Genomic DNA, 20,125 nt, shown 5'->3' on the forward strand with positions numbered 1-20,125 from the left:
TTTCATTCCTAATTGGGATATGAGAAAGAGTTTGGCTCCTTAAGGTTGAAGAAGGGTTCTTTCTTAAAATATAAAGTCGCTTAGTTATAGAATTTTATGTTTATAATCGAAACTGTTTATATTTTAAATTATTTTGTTAAATTACTTTGTAAGGTTAATCTCTGAAAGAAAAAAAATCAATTAAAACTAAGATAATTTAGTAAATTGACTGAAACAAAATGATAGACGGTTTGTAATACTTTTACTAGATCTGTTCTTTTTAGTAAATCAATTATTTTGTAAGGTTAATTTCTATAATAAAAAAATCAATTAAAACTAAGATAATTTAGTAAATCAATTGAAACAAAATGATAAACGGTTTGTAATACTTTTACTGAATATTTTCTTCTATTTTTATACAATTTGTTGACTAAATGATCTTGGTGTTAATCGATTTTTTATATATAAAAAAGATCTTTACAAAGTGATTTACAATATAAACGGTTCTAATCATAAGCACGAAGTTTGGTGAATAGGTATGGTTGTGAAAATGGTAGTTGAGATGATAGGGATGATGGTGACAAGAGATGGTGGTGGATATGGTGAGGGTATTGGGATGGAGCATGTGGTGGTGGTGGTGGTGGCGATGGTGGTGCGAGATGATGGTAATGGTAGTAGTGTAGTGGCTGCAACGATGCGATGGTGAATAATATGGTGGTTGTAATAGTGGCGACAAAGGTAAATGTTGTGGATGTCATGTTAGTTGTGGCGAAGGTCGGGTGGGGGGGGGGCTGCCACGGTGGCGAGAGTGATGGCACTTGAGGATATGATGGTAGTGCTGATGGTGGTGTCAAAGATGGTGGCCATAGTGGTGGTAATGGTGAGATGATGGAAAATGTGGTGTGATGGTGGTGGCAGCATTGGTGACGGTAATGGTAGCATACCTAATTTTATTTTATTTAGTAAAACTCTAAATTTATTTTCTAACTTATATTTTATTTTATATTATTTTGAAAAACAGAAGAAACATCAATTTGATGTTCTACATAATTCAGGCTAAATATTGTTTTTTGTGTCTCAAAGTATATTTTCACAAAATTATCTAACTAAATGCATTTTTCACCCATTTTTGTGTCTAGAAAACGAAAAACTGTTTTGCAAAACGTTAAGGAACATGCCCTTAGTTTTTGGTGAAGTTTGAGTTTGATTACAAGTAAATTGAAAAACTGTTAAGGCCCACTTGAAGTTGAAGCCCAACCACACTATTCTTAATCAGATTGGCCTCTTTCATAGTGGAAAAAAAAAAAGCAACGAAAAGATAAAGTGATAAAACCAAAATCCAACCACTCACTCACCCGGCTGCAACACCAAACTTGCTCAGCAATGGAGGCCAAACTCCTCCACCTACTCAGCTCAACACCAGCTTCCCCAACCCACCTCGCCCTCTCAAAACCTTCTCCAACAAAACTGAACCATATCTTCTCACCCGCCACCCGTCCGCGGCCTCTCAGAATCAGCACACTAGTTTACAACACCACCGGCAGTGATGGTGGTGGCAGCACTAGCATTCCGGACACTGACGGCAACAGCGTGGCAGCACCGGACCCCACGGGAGTGCGGTTCAAAAAGAGGTCGAGAAGGCGGACGAAGCAGCAGCAGCGAGAGGAGGGCAATGAGGGGGACGGCGGACGGGTCATGAAGGCTCAAGCTAGTGACGCTCCAAAGAAGTGGGAAGATATGAGCTTGGGGGAGAAGGCATGGGAGCTTTACGTGGGGGAGAAGGGTGCTTTGTTTTGGTTAAACAAGTTTGCTTATGCTTCAATTTACATAGTGATTGGGGCTTGGATTCTGTTCAGGTTTGTTGGACCGGCTCTTAATCTTTACCAGTTGGATGCACCTCCTCTCTCTCCCACTTCCATCCTCAAGGGTTCCTGATTGATTCAGTCACTCTCTTCTCCAAGAGATTTTCTTCTTCTCGTTTTGATTTCGATGACTGCGTACCAAATCTTTATCGTTTGCATAGCGTTTGTAGCTCAACTGGTTAAAAGCCTTCACCTGCATCGGAGACTCTGTAATATTACTCGATCAATAAAGTATACACAAAGCTTTCTCTGTGAGACGAAACTATGAAGCTGTAAATTACATTCTTGGAGAGCAGCGATTGACATTGAAATATCGACATGCTATCTGAATAATGTGAGATAACCAGCCGCTTAATGCAAAAGGTTCATTTTCACCTCAATATAGTGCAAAATGAGAGGCTAAATCAAAACTTGAATGAGCACCAAGCATGCAACTTTATGAATTTGAATGGCTACATGGCATTGACTGGCTGAGCGGTCGCATCTCTTTCGGTCTTGCACCTGCAGATAACAAGGGTTCCAACATTCAGATCAAATTACAATGTATAATGCACAGATCATTTACGCGTCTCAACTTGGAGCAACAGGAAGTACACTCGTTAATTGCAATTCTGAAAACATAATTGATACACAGATTTGAAATTATTGTTCAATCGGCATATATCGAGAAAGAAGTTTCGCTGCTCTATCAGGATATATTCCATGCCATACTGGAAACAGTTTGATACGCCAATGATAAAGTTGGGATTAAACCCGAGGAAAAGGATGAAGTAACGAATGTTAGCAAAGGAGGAATCAAGGCTTAGTTTATACACTAACCTATTGCAGTTCAATCGAGAAGCATAATTATGATTGTTGCAATTTGTGCACATCCAATCCCCATTACACCATTGCTTTGCTCTGCGAAGTCAATAAATTATAAGTAAGTCCTTATCAAAGAAGCTAACCTCACAATAAGCTGAATTTATGCTAAAAATATAGGCTCGTCATAATTGACATTTATCAGGGCCGTATGTGGAATTAGGGATATTATCCACGTTTACAAAGGAGTGGAAGCACACTGAAAACAGTTAAATAAACACGAATCTGTAACATCTAATATGCATATCAGAATGTGGTACCTAAGTATGCATATGTAAAAGGAAAAGCTGATTCCAAACTTACCCTTTTCCAAGGAGTGCAGGTGTCAATGCCTGCTGTGTGAATGGCATGTGCACTTGCAAATTCGGAGCCATGCCTGAGCTTATATTGGGATGATAAGGAGCGTAAGGTCCAGTTGCGAGGTTACCACTCGCTCAAACCGAGGATAAGATTGCTGCTGCCCAACTGTCTGCAATTTAGTGAAAAGAATAAGGAAACAACTAGGAGGAGGAGAAGAAGAAAGCATAGGATACTGTATGTAACAATCTTATAAATTTATAATCTAAAATTTCATAGAATAGATAGATCATCCTTACACGTCCTACGTTCAGTCTCTTGTTATCCCAGTCATGAACGAGCTCTTCGGATGCTAATCGCTTCATTCCAAGAGCTTGATACGAAAAAAGAGGAATGTAAATAAGTGAGCATTATTTACAATCTACGGTACCAGCATGTGCTTCTAAACCACAAATATATCATAAGACAATTGCAATGCTGATGAAGAAAGAGTGTACCTGGTGGAAAAGCATCACATTTTTTGCACTGCAGATAAATCAAAATTGGATCAGATATCAACAGTCAGGTAAGGAGAACTCTTTGCTTTGAATGCTCATGTAGCATCATACCTGTGTTCGAGATGAATAATTATGGAAACCGCAACCGCATAGCCAGTCACCACTGTGCCATCCTTTTGGAACTGAGAGAAGCTGATTAGTAGGGTTTGCATGTAGAACTCCACCATTATGGTTTCCACCTACAGACCAAGTAGAAGCCGGCTGAACTCCAAACTAATCAGCTCCTGCTATAGGCCAGTTCAAAGGAAGCAAATGTGGGGGAGCACCATTGGCCATCATTCCACTACCCATCTTTTGGTCCAGTCCTCCTTGGGACCTGGGAAAACAATGTGAATAAGTTGGGAGAGAAGCTCCAGGCATTGCAACCGCTGTCATTGCCGCTACCTCCTTTGGTTGCCCGCACTTTTTGCACTTTTCTCTTGATGCATAATTGTTGTTGGTGCAACCTATTGATCCATTGCCACAGACACCCAACACACAATCCAGCCAAGAATGCACACCAACAAGTCCATCCCACACCAAAATACACATACAAGAAACAGAAACCACTCAACCTAATTGATAGCGAGTTCCTAACCTTTTTTTTTCAACTTGATAAAAAAATGAAAGCAAAGAAAAAGACAAGCTGCAATAACAATTATGCATTCTCATTCGACAAACAATGTCAAGGAAGCGTGTCATTAGGCCGCGAATATGCAAGTCATATACTCTTTCCATAACTGAAATCGAACGCACCAAAGAAAAAAGTCTGTATATTTGTTCAACTGGGAAATTATTTTATTTCTTTTAATGAATTTAGGGGTATTCAATCAGGAATTTAAGTGATTCTCTGAAATTCAATGTGTATTTAATCAGGATTTTAAGATAGTTTATGAAAATCCTTAGAAATCCGGGTGTATTCAATTAGAATTTTAAAGAAGTTTATAACATTCCAGGTGTATTCAATTAGAATTTGATTTTAAAGAATTTGAGAAAGTTGAGGAATTAGAGGGAATTTGAGAGATTTCGTAGTGTATTTTGAGCATCCACAAATCTCACCTCTCCCCAAGAGATTTCGAAGGAATTGAATCAAAATTTTACATGGAATCTCTACAAATCAATTAAACTCCATAAAAATTCATGGATTTATAAATCCATTAAAATCTCTCAAATTCTCAATTGAATACACCTCCTAAACTTCAAAGTTGTGTTTCATTCCTTTCCTATATTCTTATTACCAGAGCAGTACCCTAACTGCCATACACAGCCCCTATCTCTCTCAACATAACCGATAAACGATTTGTAAAATAACCTTCCTTCGCAGTTTATCCAACTTATGAAATGGCAACTGAAAATGGGTAAATGAAATGAACTGAGAAGACAGCACTCCAAGCTTTAATGAACTGAAAATGGGTGAAATGTTTTATGTCGATTAAGCTTGGTACCGTCAATGAAAACTAAAACTAAAAACGAAATGGTTATCAATCGGGCCATAAGCTTTTTAACTGTTGATGAAAAATAAGAAAAGGGAGAGAAAGTTAGAGAGAGAGAGGGGGGGGGGTGAGGTCTAACCGGTGCAGATCCAATCTCCGATGCGAGGGAGCCACTTGGGGTCGGCGGGAGTTTTGGTGTCGACGAGGATGCGAGGCTGCTTGCAGCGATTGCAGAAGGATCCGAAGGCGTAGTTTCTGTTCCTGCATCCACTGCATTCCCAATCCCTTTCTCTTCCTTCCGCCATTGTTCGATTAGATAACAGTTCTCAGTGTTACTCCGCTCCTTTGTCTTTCGCCTATATATATATTTTTATATATATATCTGTGTGTCTGCTAAGCTCGGAGGATGGACGAGCGAGCAAGCGAGCCACAGGGATCGTACGGACTACGGAGCCTTCGAGTTGCCGCCCTTGACCAGTTGGCCTTCAAAAAACAAAGAGGATAATATGGGCCGTCACTATTCGTTTAGGGCCCTGGCCCAATATATCCAGGCCCAATAGGCCCATCACAAGTGAATGATGGGTTTTATTAACCGCGGAACAAAGAAAGCAAAAATCTTTCAAAACAACGAACAAGCCGCGCCTGCTGTTTTTGCAATTCATAAGGTTGTCTCGACGCTCGTAACGGCATCTTTCTCCGGCCACGTCTCTCCACCTGCCATGCTGAGCCCCAGTCGCATTCGACACCCCTTATTATCCGTTTCTTGTTTTTGCGGTTTTTTTAGATTGCTTCTGAAAAAGGCTAAAAGTGTTATTTTGACATCAATAAATGCGTTTTTGCATGTTTACCTTTTGAGTCATAAAAACATTTTTTTTAGAAGCAATTAGCATATGCTTCTTCATTAAGCACTTCCAAATGCTTTTCCAGAAGGCAGAAAGAAGCACTTGGATTTTGATTAAAAAAAGTGCTTTCGACGGTCACTTAAGTGGATCGTTGATTACCTTATCAATGCACATCCTTCTCCACATGTGCTTTTTGTTGAGGTTAGTAACATTTTTAGCTTAATATATACTTCAAGTCTCCGTTGACATGCTATTAACTCTAATCTTAAATGGACCCCGACGCTTAGGTTGATAGATTGTGAATCGGGACAATTTATTAGGTTTGTTATTATCTGAATTTGTCATCTAGATTCACAGTCTAGCAACGTAACGTGTTGGTCTTGCGATGTAAGTTTGTTAAGGGAAGAACTTCACTCTCAGTATCATGTTAGTACCTTGTTAGAATAACTAGGACGGCTAGATCGTGAATTGAGACAATTCATTAGGCGGTCTGTTTGGGTGATAGAACGGAACAGTCTACATAGTGTTGTGGCTTCAGCATTTCTAACCATTCTCTATGGTGACTACACGCGTAATTTAAAACTGAAATGTTGTATTGTGTCGAGAAATCCTACAAGCTCGCTGATCTTCATAAGCTGATTTTTCTTGTATTTTTTCACCAAACTGACCTAATTGCAAGCTACAGGCGGATTATGAGCTAGGCGAAATATGACAACCCGTCCCTAATTTTTACGTTTTTATTAATTTTAAAGGAGTGATTTGACAAAAATGCCCCTAGAGGCAAGGGTATTGACTGTCGTTGACCAACGTATAGTAAGGCGTACGAAATATTATTTTAGAGCACTCTTGTATTTAGACACTTTTAAGTTTAAATTTATTCACATTTTCCACATCACTACACTTTATGGCTTCGTCACATTCCAGGTGTCGGCAAACACAACTTCATTCGGAGTCTTAGTGGACATTCCGGGTCGGGGTGTGTCACGAAAAGCAGGTACCCTCAATATGTTCACCACAGGGGAGTTTCAATTCCAGTCGATGCAGAAACCGGCTGCAGCGACGAGTTTAAGTGGCTAGACTCTCCCAATCCGAACCTAAATGTAGCTGTTGGTGCGCTAGTTGGTGGCTCTTTCATGAATAAGACCTACATTGATTCCAGGAACAATCCAATACAAGGTGAACCAAACACATACAATACTGCCCTTATTGTGGCACTCCTCTCGGGCTTAGTTACCACTTCTCCAGTAGGCAAGACTTTCTAATATACACATAAGCTTTTTATGGGGCCTTCTCGACGCGAGGCCCTAAGTGGCCTTAAGTAGTCGCCTCTTTCTACTACACTTATGGCGGACTGTGTTTTTATATAATATGTAGCATGTAGATTGATTATATAAGTTTGAGCGATATTCTAATGTAGTCTAAACTAGGGTAAGAGATTCAAACTTGGGTGCAGAAGGTGAGCACACTGCGCTGGCCAGCCAGCTTGGTTACGTTAGGTTTGCACTCGTACAATATATATATTTTTTATGTTGTTCTCCTTGTAATATAAGCAGACTTTTGGTTTGAAATTGTAGGCTTTTCTTCTTCTGTTCCGTTTCAAATGATTCTGCAACTACCAAATTAACATGTAGGTTTCAAGGGTCATCACTTTTCACTCGTGATGAGCGATGTGCCATTCGTCAACTAAGAACTTAACTTTTGTTTAATAAGTTGTAACATTTAGAGAAAATGATTTATGTGGTATATATAAACCCAACAGATCCTCTTTGGATCCTTTTGGTGAGGATCATGGAAATCTATAAATTGTGTCAATTCATCGTACATATTGTGATAAGTTTTTATCAGGTATTGTTTGTATTTAATTTTAAATACAAATATTTAAAAAAATTTCTGACCGCATGATGTACGATGAACGGATATAATTAACAGATTTCCAGGATCCTCACAAAGAGGATCCGGATTCTATATAAGCATATTAAGCTCCACTCGTCTTTTCCATATTTTTAGACAATTTTAATTGTTATTTACGTGATGAGAGAAAATAGCACGAAAGAATATACAACTAGTTAGAAACACATTATCTCAACCTACTGTTGTCGATACATGCTATGTAATGGAAACGAACTTGTTCCAAAAAAAAAAAAAAAAAAAAAAAAAAAAAAAAAACCCTAACATAGTTTTGAAGCTTGTTGCTCAAAATTCAGAAGTCAAGGACCACTTACACCTAAACCTAACATAATTTTAAAAACTTATTTATAGTTTATACATTGATATTGAAAGTGAGGAATCACGCTAAATTGTATAATGAGTCAAAAAATTTTATTCATAATGCTAATCATAGTGGTGCCTTGTCTATTTCATCATAAAAAATAAGTTTGTAGCTTAAATGGTAAGAATATTTGAATCACATGATATTTATTCAGACTCCTTCACCTTGGTGAGATTTTGAACCCTACCATTGAGTTATAACTAAAAAAAGAAGGCCTAAGGTCATAAGTTCGATTCGTCCTCTCTTAGTTAGTATCACTTGCATAAAAGGAACGACATTTATCATTGTAAGCGAATAATAGATTCGATTCCTTCATCGCCCATATCTGTTGTATTAATTTTTTTTTAAAATATGACATTTTTCATTATAAACGAAAAATTTCAATTTATATTTGTTATCTGTATATATATAAAAGTGTTGTTCACACCTCCATTTTTTACCTTCTATATATTTTTTTAAACTTTTGAACATTGATCTTTTTCAATTTCATTTGATTGCCGAATATTGAGAATGATGTGGGTGAATAACACTATCCCATATATAAAAAAGTGAAGCTTTAGTAATACCTAAATAAATTGTCTTTCCCCTTCCCTTACAAGTTCATTTTTTTGGAATTGGATCCGCTTCGGACCTTAGTGTCCGGAGCTTAATGATCAATCCATTTGGATGCTGATTGATGTGTAAAAGAAATCAAAGCGGTTGATTTGTGTGTGGTGGGCTAGAAAAATGAGTTAATAGAAACTGTTGAATTCACTTTGTACACCCTAGATTAGTTGATTCTTATGCTCCGAATACTAAGATCTAGAGCGGATCCAATTAAAAAAAAGGGAACTTTAACGAAAAGCACCGGTACTGTTCACTTTAACGAAAAACCACATTTTTACACTAAAAAGTCAATCCTGGTACTATTCACTTTACCCTTTATTTTGTCCTTATCATTAAAACTCAAAATTTTCAAAACATTTTCATTAGTTTTCTTAAAAAAAAGAGAGAGTCAATTCTCATACGTGGCAAGAGGCTAGTTTGAAAACAGAAAACGAAAGGGGGCCAAATGGCAGACAAAAAAAGCAGGCACTGTTGTTCTTTCCCTCTCACATTCTCTCTTTGTCATCATTGCCCTCTCTTACCTTCCACCTAAAAAAAAAAAAAAACACCAGCGTGCTGTACGAAGACGAAGGAAGACGGCGCCCACCATCCACCCATCTGCTCCTCCTCCACTCCAACCTCCGTCGGAATTCCTCGCCTTTTCCACGATTCCGAAGGTCCCTTCTCATCTCTCTCTCTCTCTCAATGTTTTGCTTTTTGCTTTAATCGGTCATCGTTTCCTTCTCTTTGGTGCGTCCGATGCTAGATTTTCCGTTATGTTTTCGAAATTTACGTGCTTTTCTCAGTTTCTGCTTTGTAATTTGGTCAAAGTTTAGGTCTTTTGTTAAGATCGGATTGTTTGTCTGCAAAGTTCGATGAACTGTAGAGCAAAAATTCAACATATGATAATTAGGGTTTTATTTGGTGATTGTTTCAGGAATTGCTGTTAATTAAGCGTCATTTAAGTTTCCGTGCAAATAATATTTTTCTTAATCTTCACCTCCATTTCTCAGACTTTTTGAACTGGAAATGGACGTGGATTTATGATTCACATTTTGGATCTTCTTGAATCTGTTTTTGGGTAGATTTATTTTGCGTAATACTCACCGATTCGTAGTTGAGGGATTCGTATGACTTGATGGTCTGTTGTTGTTTGGTCATCTGATTGCATGTTTGAGTGATTTTGTAGCTTTTCAGTGAAATACTGAAAAGTGCTCGGGTGATGATCACCCATTTGTTCCTCTATTGACGAACTAAAACATTTTTTTTGTACATGTTAATATTTGTTCTCGAGGTGTGGATGTAGCTCCATTCGACTTTAAGTCTTGTTTAAGCAACGTATTAGGTTCGTTGGGCTAGAGTGTATAACCTACATTACTTGAAGCTTAGAACAACAACATCACGCAGATATCCCAGTTCTTAGTGCTCGCATATGCAGCTTGGATTTAAGCCTTTTTCCGTGATTGAGTAATTTGGAGTGGTGAGTGTGTTTAATATGATTTAGCTTAGATTTATTTTGATTTGCGTGCATTTCAGCTGCATTAACTAGAGCACTATGCCAAATATTGCAAGATGGAAACTTCGTATATTTTTTTATGCTATAAAGCCTATTTGAGTTACTAACTTACTAGGCACCTTGCTTTCTGCTTATAACATGTGTTATTCCTTTGAAGGATCTACTGGTAGCTATTCCTTTGATATTGAACTGGTCGCTGTCGTATTAAATTTCAAAGTTTTCATTTTTGTAACTTTGGACAGGGGATGGCAGCAGAGGAAGATGTTGACTTGTCAACCTTGAAGTCTCAGCTGGGTCAAACACGTGAACCGTGGAAGCAGGAGATAGAACAGCGCCAATCCCAAGTGGATGTTTTACAAACAAAGCTTATGGAGGTAAAGCTTTGCATAGAGGGGTCCGAGGAAGATTCAAAAAAAGAATTAGAGGTTCTTTGGCGGAGAGTTAAAACTACTGCAACTGTGTTAACATACTTGAAATCAAAAGCAAGAGTAATGGCTGTTCCGCATTTAGCACATACATCATGCGGCATCAAACAATTAGAAGGGGTGGGCCTTGTTGATAAAAATGGTACACCGTTGTCTGGTTGGTCTAGGAATGTTGATCTCACTTCCTTTGATAGTCTAGATGAAGAGATTTGGGTTGGGATTAGCAACCAACATGATCCTCTGGATGAACAAGATGCGGCTTATATTGGTGAACTTCTTAAATCTGTTCAGATGGTTACGGATGTAATGGAAGCTCTTGTCAAGAGAGTTTTACTGGCAGAATCTGAAACTGCAATTGAGAAGGAGAAGGTGACTTTTGGTCAGGAAGAAATTAAAAAAAAGTCAGTTCAAATTGAGAACATGACTGTGAAGTTAGAGGAGATGGAACGCTTCGCTCTAGGAACAAATGGTATTTTAAATGAAATGCGGCAGAGAGTTGAGGATTTGGTTGAAGAAACTACTAGACAGCGGCTACGAGCTGCAGAAAACGAACAGGAGCTTTGTCGTGTGAAGCGGGACTTTGAGTCTCTCAAATCATATGTCAGCAGTCTTATCACTGTGCGAGAAACTCTGCTTTCATCAGAGAAGCAGTTTCAAACTATAGAGAGACTGTTTGAGCGGTGAGTATGTTTTCTTCTGAAATACATATTCATTTTTCTTGAGTGCTTCCGCTAGATCATTTAGTTGGTTATGCCAGATTCTTTGCTATCTTTGTTTTTCTCTTGTTTGTCCTACAAATTATCATGGATTGAGTGCTTTGCTAGGCACTGTATTGCTTGTGTCATGACAAGTGACATCAAACATGAAATGGTTAAGTATAATTCTTGGTATAATCCATGGTAATTATCATGGATTGAGTGCTTTGCTAGGCACTGTATGTCTAGAAAAAGATTTTTAGGTTGGTACTGTTAGATCCTTTCGTTAAGAAAGTAGCTTTAGCTTCTCGGGCTTTTTCATGTTTTGGTCTCAATTACATGGTTAAGGTACATAGAATATTGACGGAGAAAATGTATTTGAAGTATTTATGTTTCTGATGATGTTTTAAAACATATATGTTAAATTTATTCTGCATATGTGCACTCTCATTCACATAATATGTTTATGCCTGTGTGGTAATCGAAACTCTTCCTTTTGTACAACCATCTACCCTACGTGGAAATATTGGTGCTTTATTATCTGAGACTGATTTGAAACAGGCTAGTTGCAAAAACAACACAGTTAGAGGGTGAGAAAATCCAGAAAGAGACCGAAGTTCAGAAACTTATGGAAGAAAATGTGAAGCTGAGCGCTCTTCTTGACAAGAAAGAGGCCCAACTTCTGGCCATGAATGAACAATGCAAGGTGATGGCTTTGAGTGCTTCGAACATCTAATTTGCTAACGCTCAACCTGGCCGGTGGTTTGCTTTGCAACACAGTTCGGATCAGTTCCACCTATCAACATACCAGAGAGGCATGCAGGAATGAGCGACTCCGGATGGAAATCTATGTCCAAGACCCCTTCTTTCAGTTGTAACATTGTGAAGAGCCCCTTGAACTCGTTATCTAGTTCTGCGTTTGCGCTGTTGCTGGACCGAACCCAGAAAATCATACATTGATTGGAATGCGATCTCATTGTTAAATCATTAATCACTTGCTGTATAGGTTTCATTTGAATATTGTTGGTGAATGATCTGCATTTGTCCGAACTCCGGTGAAGTTTTATATCAAGCATGGTGATTTAATCTGTAGGCTACGTGAAGTTTAATCGGCTCCTGTTTTCTCAGCATTTGTGTTGGCTTCTAAACAAGTCTAATTATTAGGGAAAGACTTGCAGGAAAGGGAGAGATGCCGAGGCGGCAATGTCCCAAATCTATAACATGTTGACGTGTGTTTTAATTTTTCACATGACATCATATGGTTGATTTAAGATACTGTTACCTTAACGCTCCTGTTTTATGCGAGTCCTACCCGTTTGATTTCGTTTTCATCGTTGGTAACTTAGTTTGAAAGCTATTTTTTTTAATTTTTAGAATTTGACTAAAAACTAAAAGTAGTTACCAAATGAGTAAAAAAAATTAAAATTAAAAATAAAATAATTATCAACTGATTCTAAATTAATAAAAAAAAATTTCCTTGTGAAAAAACAAACAAATTCGAAATCCCGCTTAAAATAAACGAAGGCAAACGAACTAATACCCTAACCCCTCTTTACTCCTCCAATTTTCCCCTTCTGAAACCTAATTGCAAGGGAATTGCAATACCAATTAGCAAATTTGCCCAATTGAAGAACCCTTTTCTGCTTTATTCGACGAACTACTTGCTTGGATTCCTTTGTTTAAATTGGAAAACGAAAAGCCTGACATTTTCTCACAATGTCAGTGAGAAAATCAGGTGAAACTGAACCGCCTCAGCCGGAGGAGGGTGGCGGGTCCGCCCAACTATCCCAGCCAGTCCGAACTTCAAATCCTGCAGAAGATGGAGACAAGAAGGTAGTGCATTCTTCTGCTGTTCGTTCTTAACATTTGGGTTCAATTTTTTTTGGTTTTAAATTTGTAAATTAGCTCAATAATTTAGTGGGTTTCCTGTGAACGACAACTAAGAAGCTGAAAGTTTTGAACTTTTCTTCTTTTTTCGTGCGCAAATTGTAGCCTTTTGCTGTTTATTTCTGCAATTTGTAGATTTTTAGTTCATTGACTTTGAGGGAGCAACGGGAAGGGGCGAAAGATTTGTACATTTGTTGGTTCCATATATTTGAATGCCTCTTAATTTTCATTTTTCGATGTAATTGCATAACATCTCTGATGATTTTTTTTTCGTTTCGTTTATCAAAGAGCACAAGCAGGAGACTGAAGGATGTTGATATATGTGTGCCAATTGTATACGGGACAGTTGCGTTCTACCTCGGTAGGAAGGCCAGTGAGTAAGTATTTTCATTTGATTGGGTCCTCGTTTATGCCTTTTTTGTGTCTTTGAATCATTTCCGCCTATGTTTTCCGTTAATTAGGTCTCAGTCACATAAGTGGACGGTTTATGTTCGTGGGGCAACAAACGAGGACCTTGGGGTGGTGGTAAAGCGAGTTATATTTCAATTGCATCCTAGTTTCAATAATCCTATGAGAGTGATTGATTCGCCCCCATTTGAGTTAACGGAATGTGGTTGGGGTGAATTTGAAATTTCCATCAGTCTGTTCTTCCACAATGATGTCTGTGAGAGACAGTTAGACTTGTAAGTTGCGTATTCTGATATTGATTTCATCTACTTGAAAACATCCACAAGATAGTACAATAATTACCTGAGCTCATATCATGCAGGTATCACCATTTAAAGTTATATACTGAAGATGAATCTGGGCCCCAGTCAACTAAGAAACCTGTTGTTGTGGAGTCTTACGATGAAATAGTTTTCCCCGATCCTTTAGAGGCCTGTTTTGCTCGTGTGCAGAACCATCCAGCTGTTATAGTGCCCCGTTTACCTGCTGGTTTCAACTTGCCTAATCCTGGTAAATTTTATAGCTTGGCTATCTTTTTGATATCATTTTGAACCTTCGATTCTTATAATCCATTGATTTTAAATGTCTTACATGGATTTTTTGTCAGTGCCGATTGATCAGAAGAATGACAGCGAACGAGGGGACACGAAGGATCATCCCCTTGGTCAGTGGTTCTTGAATTTTTCAGAGGCAGATGAGCTCTTAAAACTTGCAGCGGCTCGTCAAGAGGTTAGAATTAGTAGCTGTGTTTTCTTTTCTTTTTTTAACTAATCAATGTGGTCAATGCTGTAAGTTTTATTCTGTGTTGTTGCATTGTACAATGCTAATAGTTTTTTTGTATTGGTCTCGTTGTAAACTGCTAATGCTTTGGAACTAACATATTCTCAAATTTTTTCCTCTCCCCCCCGACCTAATATGGCCTTTCCTTTTTCTTTTTAACCTTTTTTAATGTAAGAGCTTATATGATCATGCAAATTGTGGTCATGTTTAGGGTACTGCTTTATAAGATTACTTACTAGAGATTACGTTCTATTACTAGTTTCTATTGGGCTGGTGATTATGATCTGTTTCTCTTCCCTTATAGTGTATGTGTATCCTCGCTACATCTGTCCATTGTGTGCAAGTCTGAGTCATTATTGCTGGATGTCTTACATGTCCCACACTATCTTGAATGCATTTGATTTAGTTTTCTCATCGCGGGTTTCACTTGTAGCTATGACCCATTGCATGTACTGTTGCCCTTGTCATTTCTTGCGACTTGTGTTCCTCTTTCTTCTGACTTTTGGTCAAGTCTAATACCATGTTATTGTTGAGTGTCGTGTGATATTCACCATTACAGAAAGCCTGCGATGAGCTTTACTTTGTAACTTTTAATTTATCGGCCTGGCTTCACATGTAGCTATGTCCAATTCAATGTACAGAGTTGTGCCTTGTTTCACTCTTTCCTTTTGTGCCTGTTTGAATGGTCTGACTGTGGACTGTATTGGGATTTTTGAGAGAATAACATGTTGTACATTGCCTTCAACTTGATAGGTCCAAGCCCACATTGTCAGCGTGAGAAGAAAAATGAGTATGATGGATGGGCCGCCCCAACTGTCAAAACCACCGTCAGGATACGAATATGCATGATCATGCTAGATCATCCTTGAAGTTTCCACGTCAGTGTCAATCACGGAAGATCAAAGAATGGTTGTTGATATAAACATGTGTATCCAGACTTCCACAGTTATGGTAAACTCCATGTTTTATCTCTCCTTTATAGCTAACTAAAGGTTAGTATAGGAACAACAAAGGGTCCTAGCGAAGCATATGACCGAACAAGAATTAGAAGTTTGCGTGCACGAACAGATGAATGTAAAACACGTATGAATGCACTTATGCATATGTTACAGTTATATTATGTTTTAATTGGTCAATTTGTGAGTATCATAAGGAGGGCACTCGGTTTCTTTGCTCATTTTTGTCCAAGTAATTTTGATGTTTTTCGGTCTTACGAGCCGAGTTTACTTTCACCGAATGCAAGAGGTTCAAGATAAGCTCTCAACTAAAAGTTGAATACATGATTCGAACCGATTCCAGTCATTTCACACATTTTAGTTACTGTTACAACAAACATTTTAGTCATTTCAAACAGCTTTAATCTGTTCATCAACTTCTGCTGATGCAGCGGCAATGAACGTAATCAGATCAATTGAGTTTTCGAGTGGAACTCTGATTTCAAATGCAGAGAATTCCGAATTTTGATACAGTGATTTGCAACACAATGTACATATATTGTTCAATTTCTTTGTGTTCTTTAAAGATAGTGTCATCTCATCAAAGGCGCCATATCTGTTTTTGCCTCTCGGAGGTTTCTTAAAGACAAGAGTAACATGGCATTCACATGTCGATAAATTAATAGGTTTTGAACTTCTACTGTAACTCTCTCTCTCTCTCTCTCTCTCTGTCGATTGGCAATCATGGTCCTGCCTTCAGTTATGATGATATGGTCTGTGGTGCTTCTTCCAGTATTCAATTCTGAACTCTCTATCCATATTCATATCGACAAAATGGGCAGCCGCATATATAAATATATGAACACTCGGGAAGAGTTTGAATGTTGTACGTGAAAGCGTTGCAATTCGTATTCACATTTCAAGGTTTGTTGACATGAATTCAACACGAACGTGATTAAAGTTAACCTTAACACGATAAGATTATAAACACGTAATTTTTGTTTCCCTAATTCGCGCATGATGCAGTTTTTAATGTGTTTATACAGTAATAATTACCCACGAAACTTTATAAGAATAAAGTGGTGTTACTGACACTCCAAAATAGTCATTGTGCACTCCTCTTTATAATTGTATTTTTCTCCCAAATATAAAATGTTTGGAGTGCACAATGATATTTTTGGGGTGCACAATGACGTCTCCCAATAGTGGGTGGGTGCAAAAACATAATGTATATCAAATAAAAGGGTTAAATTTGTTGTTTCTCTTCAATTTTAATGAGCTTATCTTTGATATTACGAGTTATGTGGATCACATCGTGTTAACAAGTTGCACTATTACGTAAACATGTTAAAAGTGTGCTATTTTTTTAGTTAAAAGTGTGTTATATTTTTAGTTAGGCAGATTGACTTGATAGACGAATTTGTTTATTAACCATGTCAACTCATTTGACACTATTATGATCAATATGAACCCGATTATTTCACATTTTATTCTATTCAGACTGTCGTGTCATTTTCAAAACTACCATCCATACATATTCGTACATAGACAATCTTGCATGGATATGAAACATTGTGTCTTTGTATATCTGTATGTAGACAAAATTTACGGTAATCATTAGGAATGTGAAATAATACAAAGGAAAAAAAATGAAGAAAAAGCAAGACAGATGGCCATGCCGGCTGCTGCTGACCTAGCTAGAAGCTCCACGGGTGGAATTTTTGAGCTTTAGAACATGGGTTAACTCAATTCTCTCATAAGTGAGTCAGAGAAAGAGACTAGTACTGCTGTATGAGTAATATATGTCTTTAACTTCGAAGCTCCTTCTGCATACATATGGTCTGGTTTTTGGCACAGTGATTCCGATGCAGAAATTCCGACTTTTGATACAGTGATTTGCAACACAATTTACATATGGTCTGTGGTGCTTCTTCCAGTATTCAATTGTGAACTCTCTATCCATATTCATATCGACAACATGGGTAGCCGCATATATCGATATATGAACACTCGGGACCATATGGGTCCATTTAGAGTTTGAATGTTGTACGTGAAAGCATTGCAATTCGTATACACATTTCAAGGTTTGTTGACATGAATTCAACACGAACGTGATTAAAGTTAACCTGAACACGATAAGATTATAAACATGTAATTTTTGTTTCCCTAATTCGGGCATGACACAGTTTTTTAATGTGTTTATACAGTAATAATTACCCACGAAACTTTATAAGAATAAGGTGGTGTTACTGACACTCCAAAAAAGTCATTGTGCACTTCTCTTTATAATTGTATTTTTCTCCCAAATATAAAATGTTTGGAGTACACAATGGCATTTTTGGGGTGCACAATGACATCTCCCAATAGTGGGTGGGTGCTAAAACATAATGTATATCAAATAAAAGGGTTAAATTTGTTGTTTCTCCTCAATTTTAATGAGCTTATCTTTGATATTACGAGTTATGTGGATCACATCGTGTTACCAAGTTGCACTATTTCGTAATCATGTTAAAAGTGTGTTATTTTTTTAGTTTGGCAGATCGACTTGATAGACGAATTTGTTTACTAACCATGTCAACCCATTTGGCACTATTATAATTAATATAAACCCGATTATTTCGCATTTTATTCTATTCAGACTGTCGTGTCATTTTCAAAACTACCACCCATACATATTCGTACATAGACAATCTTGCATGGATATGAAACATTGTGTCTTTGTATATCTGTATGTAAACAAAATTTACGGTAATCATTAGGAATGTGAAATAATACAAAGGAAAAAAAATGAAGAAAAAGCAAGACAGATGCCCATGCCGGCTGCTGCTGACCTAGCTAGAAGCTCCACAGGTGGAATTTTTGAGCTTTAGAACATGGGTTAACTCAATTCTCTCATAAGTGAGTCAGAGAAAGAGACTAGTACTGCTGTATGAGTAATATATGTCTTTAACTTCGAAGCTCCTTCTGCATACATATGGTCTGGTTTTTGGTTTTATCAAGAAGGTAACATGGGCAGACTTAAATGGTAAGACATTTCCAGAACTCATTGCAGCAAATGAACTCAAGTTGAACATGTGCTTCCTACAAATTGTCTGTCACTAAGTTCATGTATATATGTATGAACTCATCTCGGGTTTCACGTGTAGCTATGACCCCATTGCATGTACTGTTGCCCTATCAGTTCTTGCAACTTGTGTTCCTCTTTCCTCTAACTTTTGGTCAAGTCTAATGCCGGGTTACCGTTGAGTGTCTTGTGTGCTATTCACGAATACAGAAAGCATGTGATGAGCTTTATTATCGGCCTGGAATGACATGTAGCTATGTCCAATTCAATGCACAGAGTTGTTGTGGCTTGTTTCGCTCTTCCTTTTGCGTCTGTTTGAATGGTCTGACTGCGGACTTCTATATAGGGATTTTTGGGAGAATAACATGTTTGCATAGCCTTCAACTTGATAGCTCCAAGCCCACATTCTCAGTGTGAGAGGAAGACTGAGTATGATGGATGGGCCGCCCCAACTGTCAAAGCCACCGTCAGGATACGAATATGCATGATCATGCTCGATTATCCTTGAAGTTTCTTCGTCAGTGTCAATCACAGAAGATCAAAGAATGGTTATTGATGTGAAACATGTGTATCCACAGTTATGGTTAAACTCCATGTTTTTTAAATCTCTCCTTTAGAGCTAACTGAAGGTTAGTATAGGAAGAACAAACGACTCTAGCAAAGCATATAATCGAAAAAGAGTTGGAAGTTTGCGTGCACGAACACTTGAATGTAAAACATGAATGGATGCACTTATGCATATGTTACAGTTACATGTATGTTTTGATTGATCGATTTGTGAGCATGACCTGAACTATCATAAGCCAGCCACTCGGTTTCTTTGCACATTGTGTCCTAGTAATTTTGATGTTTTTCGGTCTTACAAGCCGAGTTTACTTTCACTGAATGCAAGAGGTTCAAGATAAGCTCTCAACTAAAAGTTGAATACATGATTCGAACCGATTCCAGTCATTTCACACATTTTAGTTACTGTTACACAGGGACGGTCCTGAGTTTTTTGGTGTCCAGTGCAAAAGCTCAAAATGTGCCCTTTTTTAATATGTAAACATATGTTTAAAAAAAATATTTAACGAGGATACTCACATGTATGTGTAAAAAAATTCATCACTAATAGCATGCAAAATGGCTTCCAATTTTTGTCATGTATGTGTAAAATTTTATTCACATCAACCAAATTATGATTCAAAACAGATGGATAATCACACATACAAACCTGCAAATGGCTTTTGACTTCATCATTAGTAAGCCCATCAACCTTCATTAACTCTCTAATTTGTTTTCGTATAGCAGCTGCAAGAAAAAAAAAACCAATCACATAACGCATTAAACACACATCCAATACATCCCAATCCAATTAGATATTCATCCAATCATATAAAATATAGGTATTCATCAATTTACCCCTGAACTTGTAAGGATTGGCCAACACAAAACAAAGAGTGGCCAACACAAATCTGCCTGTGCAACATTTCCAGAAAAACGCTTTCGAAATCTTCACTGGTATCCATCTGCAAATCCACAAAGACAAGTAATTAATGTTTCATATCAATCACATTGACAAACAAACTAAACAACCTCCTCAAAATTTTAAACCCAAAAAATGTACTAAATTTGATATTTATTAACATAATCAAAGCAACTAAACAAAAACCAAAATTGAAAGTAATAAAAATAAGGCCTAATCGGATAAATGGTATTCGTGGTTATAAGAT

General features: G+C 37.6%; 3 protein-coding genes, 1 long non-coding RNA gene and 1 pseudogene across 5 annotated transcripts; 3 read left to right on the forward strand and 2 right to left on the reverse strand.

Annotated features, from left to right (window-relative positions):
* Positions 1 to 1,296: 1,296 nt before the first annotated feature.
* LOC126588720 (uncharacterized) lies at positions 1,297 to 2,103 on the forward strand. Its single transcript, XM_050253825.1, has one exon. It carries the CDS (start codon positions 1,363 to 1,365, stop codon positions 1,912 to 1,914), a length of 552 nt encoding a protein of 183 aa, XP_050109782.1. The 5' UTR covers positions 1,297 to 1,362; the 3' UTR covers positions 1,915 to 2,103.
* LOC126588624 (uncharacterized) lies at positions 2,018 to 5,382 on the reverse strand (annotated as a pseudogene).
* Positions 5,383 to 9,151: 3,769 nt separating this feature from the next.
* On the forward strand, positions 9,152 to 12,392 carry LOC126588588 (uncharacterized). 2 transcript variants are annotated; one of them, XM_050253697.1, is made up of 3 exons: positions 9,152 to 9,341; positions 10,423 to 11,285; positions 11,862 to 12,392. In XM_050253697.1, the coding sequence occupies exons 2-3, from the start codon at positions 10,426 to 10,428 to the stop codon at positions 12,034 to 12,036; spliced, it is 1,035 nt and encodes a 344-aa protein (XP_050109654.1). In that variant the 5' UTR covers positions 9,152 to 9,341; positions 10,423 to 10,425; the 3' UTR covers positions 12,037 to 12,392. The 2 variants fall into 2 exon arrangements, with proteins under 2 accessions (XP_050109654.1, XP_050109659.1); XM_050253702.1 differs by lacking the exon at positions 9,152 to 9,341 and adding an exon at positions 10,066 to 10,144.
* A 417-nt stretch (positions 12,393 to 12,809) lies between these two features.
* Positions 12,810 to 15,591, forward strand: LOC126588674 (transcription initiation factor TFIID subunit 14b-like). The gene is made up of 6 exons (XM_050253785.1): positions 12,810 to 13,133; positions 13,476 to 13,564; positions 13,649 to 13,870; positions 13,957 to 14,144; positions 14,242 to 14,363; positions 15,168 to 15,591. Exons 1-6 carry the CDS (start codon positions 13,017 to 13,019, stop codon positions 15,261 to 15,263), a joined length of 834 nt encoding a protein of 277 aa, XP_050109742.1. The 5' UTR covers positions 12,810 to 13,016; the 3' UTR covers positions 15,264 to 15,591.
* A 3,955-nt stretch (positions 15,592 to 19,546) lies between these two features.
* LOC126588837 (uncharacterized) lies at positions 19,547 to 20,081 on the reverse strand. Its single transcript, XR_007611638.1, has 2 exons — positions 19,815 to 20,081; positions 19,547 to 19,703 (listed from the first exon to the last, which is right to left on the reverse strand). It is a non-coding gene; the product is annotated as an uncharacterized LOC126588837 (long non-coding RNA).
* Between the last annotated feature and the right edge of the window lie 44 nt (positions 20,082 to 20,125).

This window comes from Malus sylvestris, chromosome 2 (genome assembly GCF_916048215.2).
Source record: "Malus sylvestris chromosome 2, drMalSylv7.2, whole genome shotgun sequence".
In the NCBI taxonomy this organism is placed as follows: domain Eukaryota; kingdom Viridiplantae; phylum Streptophyta; class Magnoliopsida; order Rosales; family Rosaceae; genus Malus; species Malus sylvestris.

Excerpts from the sequence above, each read along its gene's own strand:
- LOC126588588 (XM_050253697.1), top strand. The coding sequence starts at position 10,426 with ATGGCAGCAGAGGAAGATGTTGACTTGTCAACCTTGAAGTCTCAGCTG. Across the intron at positions 11,286-11,861 it reads ATAGAGAGACTGTTTGAGCG|GCTAGTTGCAAAAACAACAC; the intron begins GTGAGTATGTTT and ends GATTTGAAACAG.
- LOC126588720 (XM_050253825.1), top strand. The coding sequence starts at position 1,363 with ATGGAGGCCAAACTCCTCCACCTACTCAGCTCAACACCAGCTTCCCCA.
- LOC126588674 (XM_050253785.1), top strand. The coding sequence starts at position 13,017 with ATGTCAGTGAGAAAATCAGGTGAAACTGAACCGCCTCAGCCGGAGGAG. Across the intron at positions 13,565-13,648 it reads CTCGGTAGGAAGGCCAGTGA|GTCTCAGTCACATAAGTGGA; the intron begins GTAAGTATTTTC and ends TCCGTTAATTAG. Across the intron at positions 13,871-13,956 it reads TGTGAGAGACAGTTAGACTT|GTATCACCATTTAAAGTTAT; the intron begins GTAAGTTGCGTA and ends CATATCATGCAG.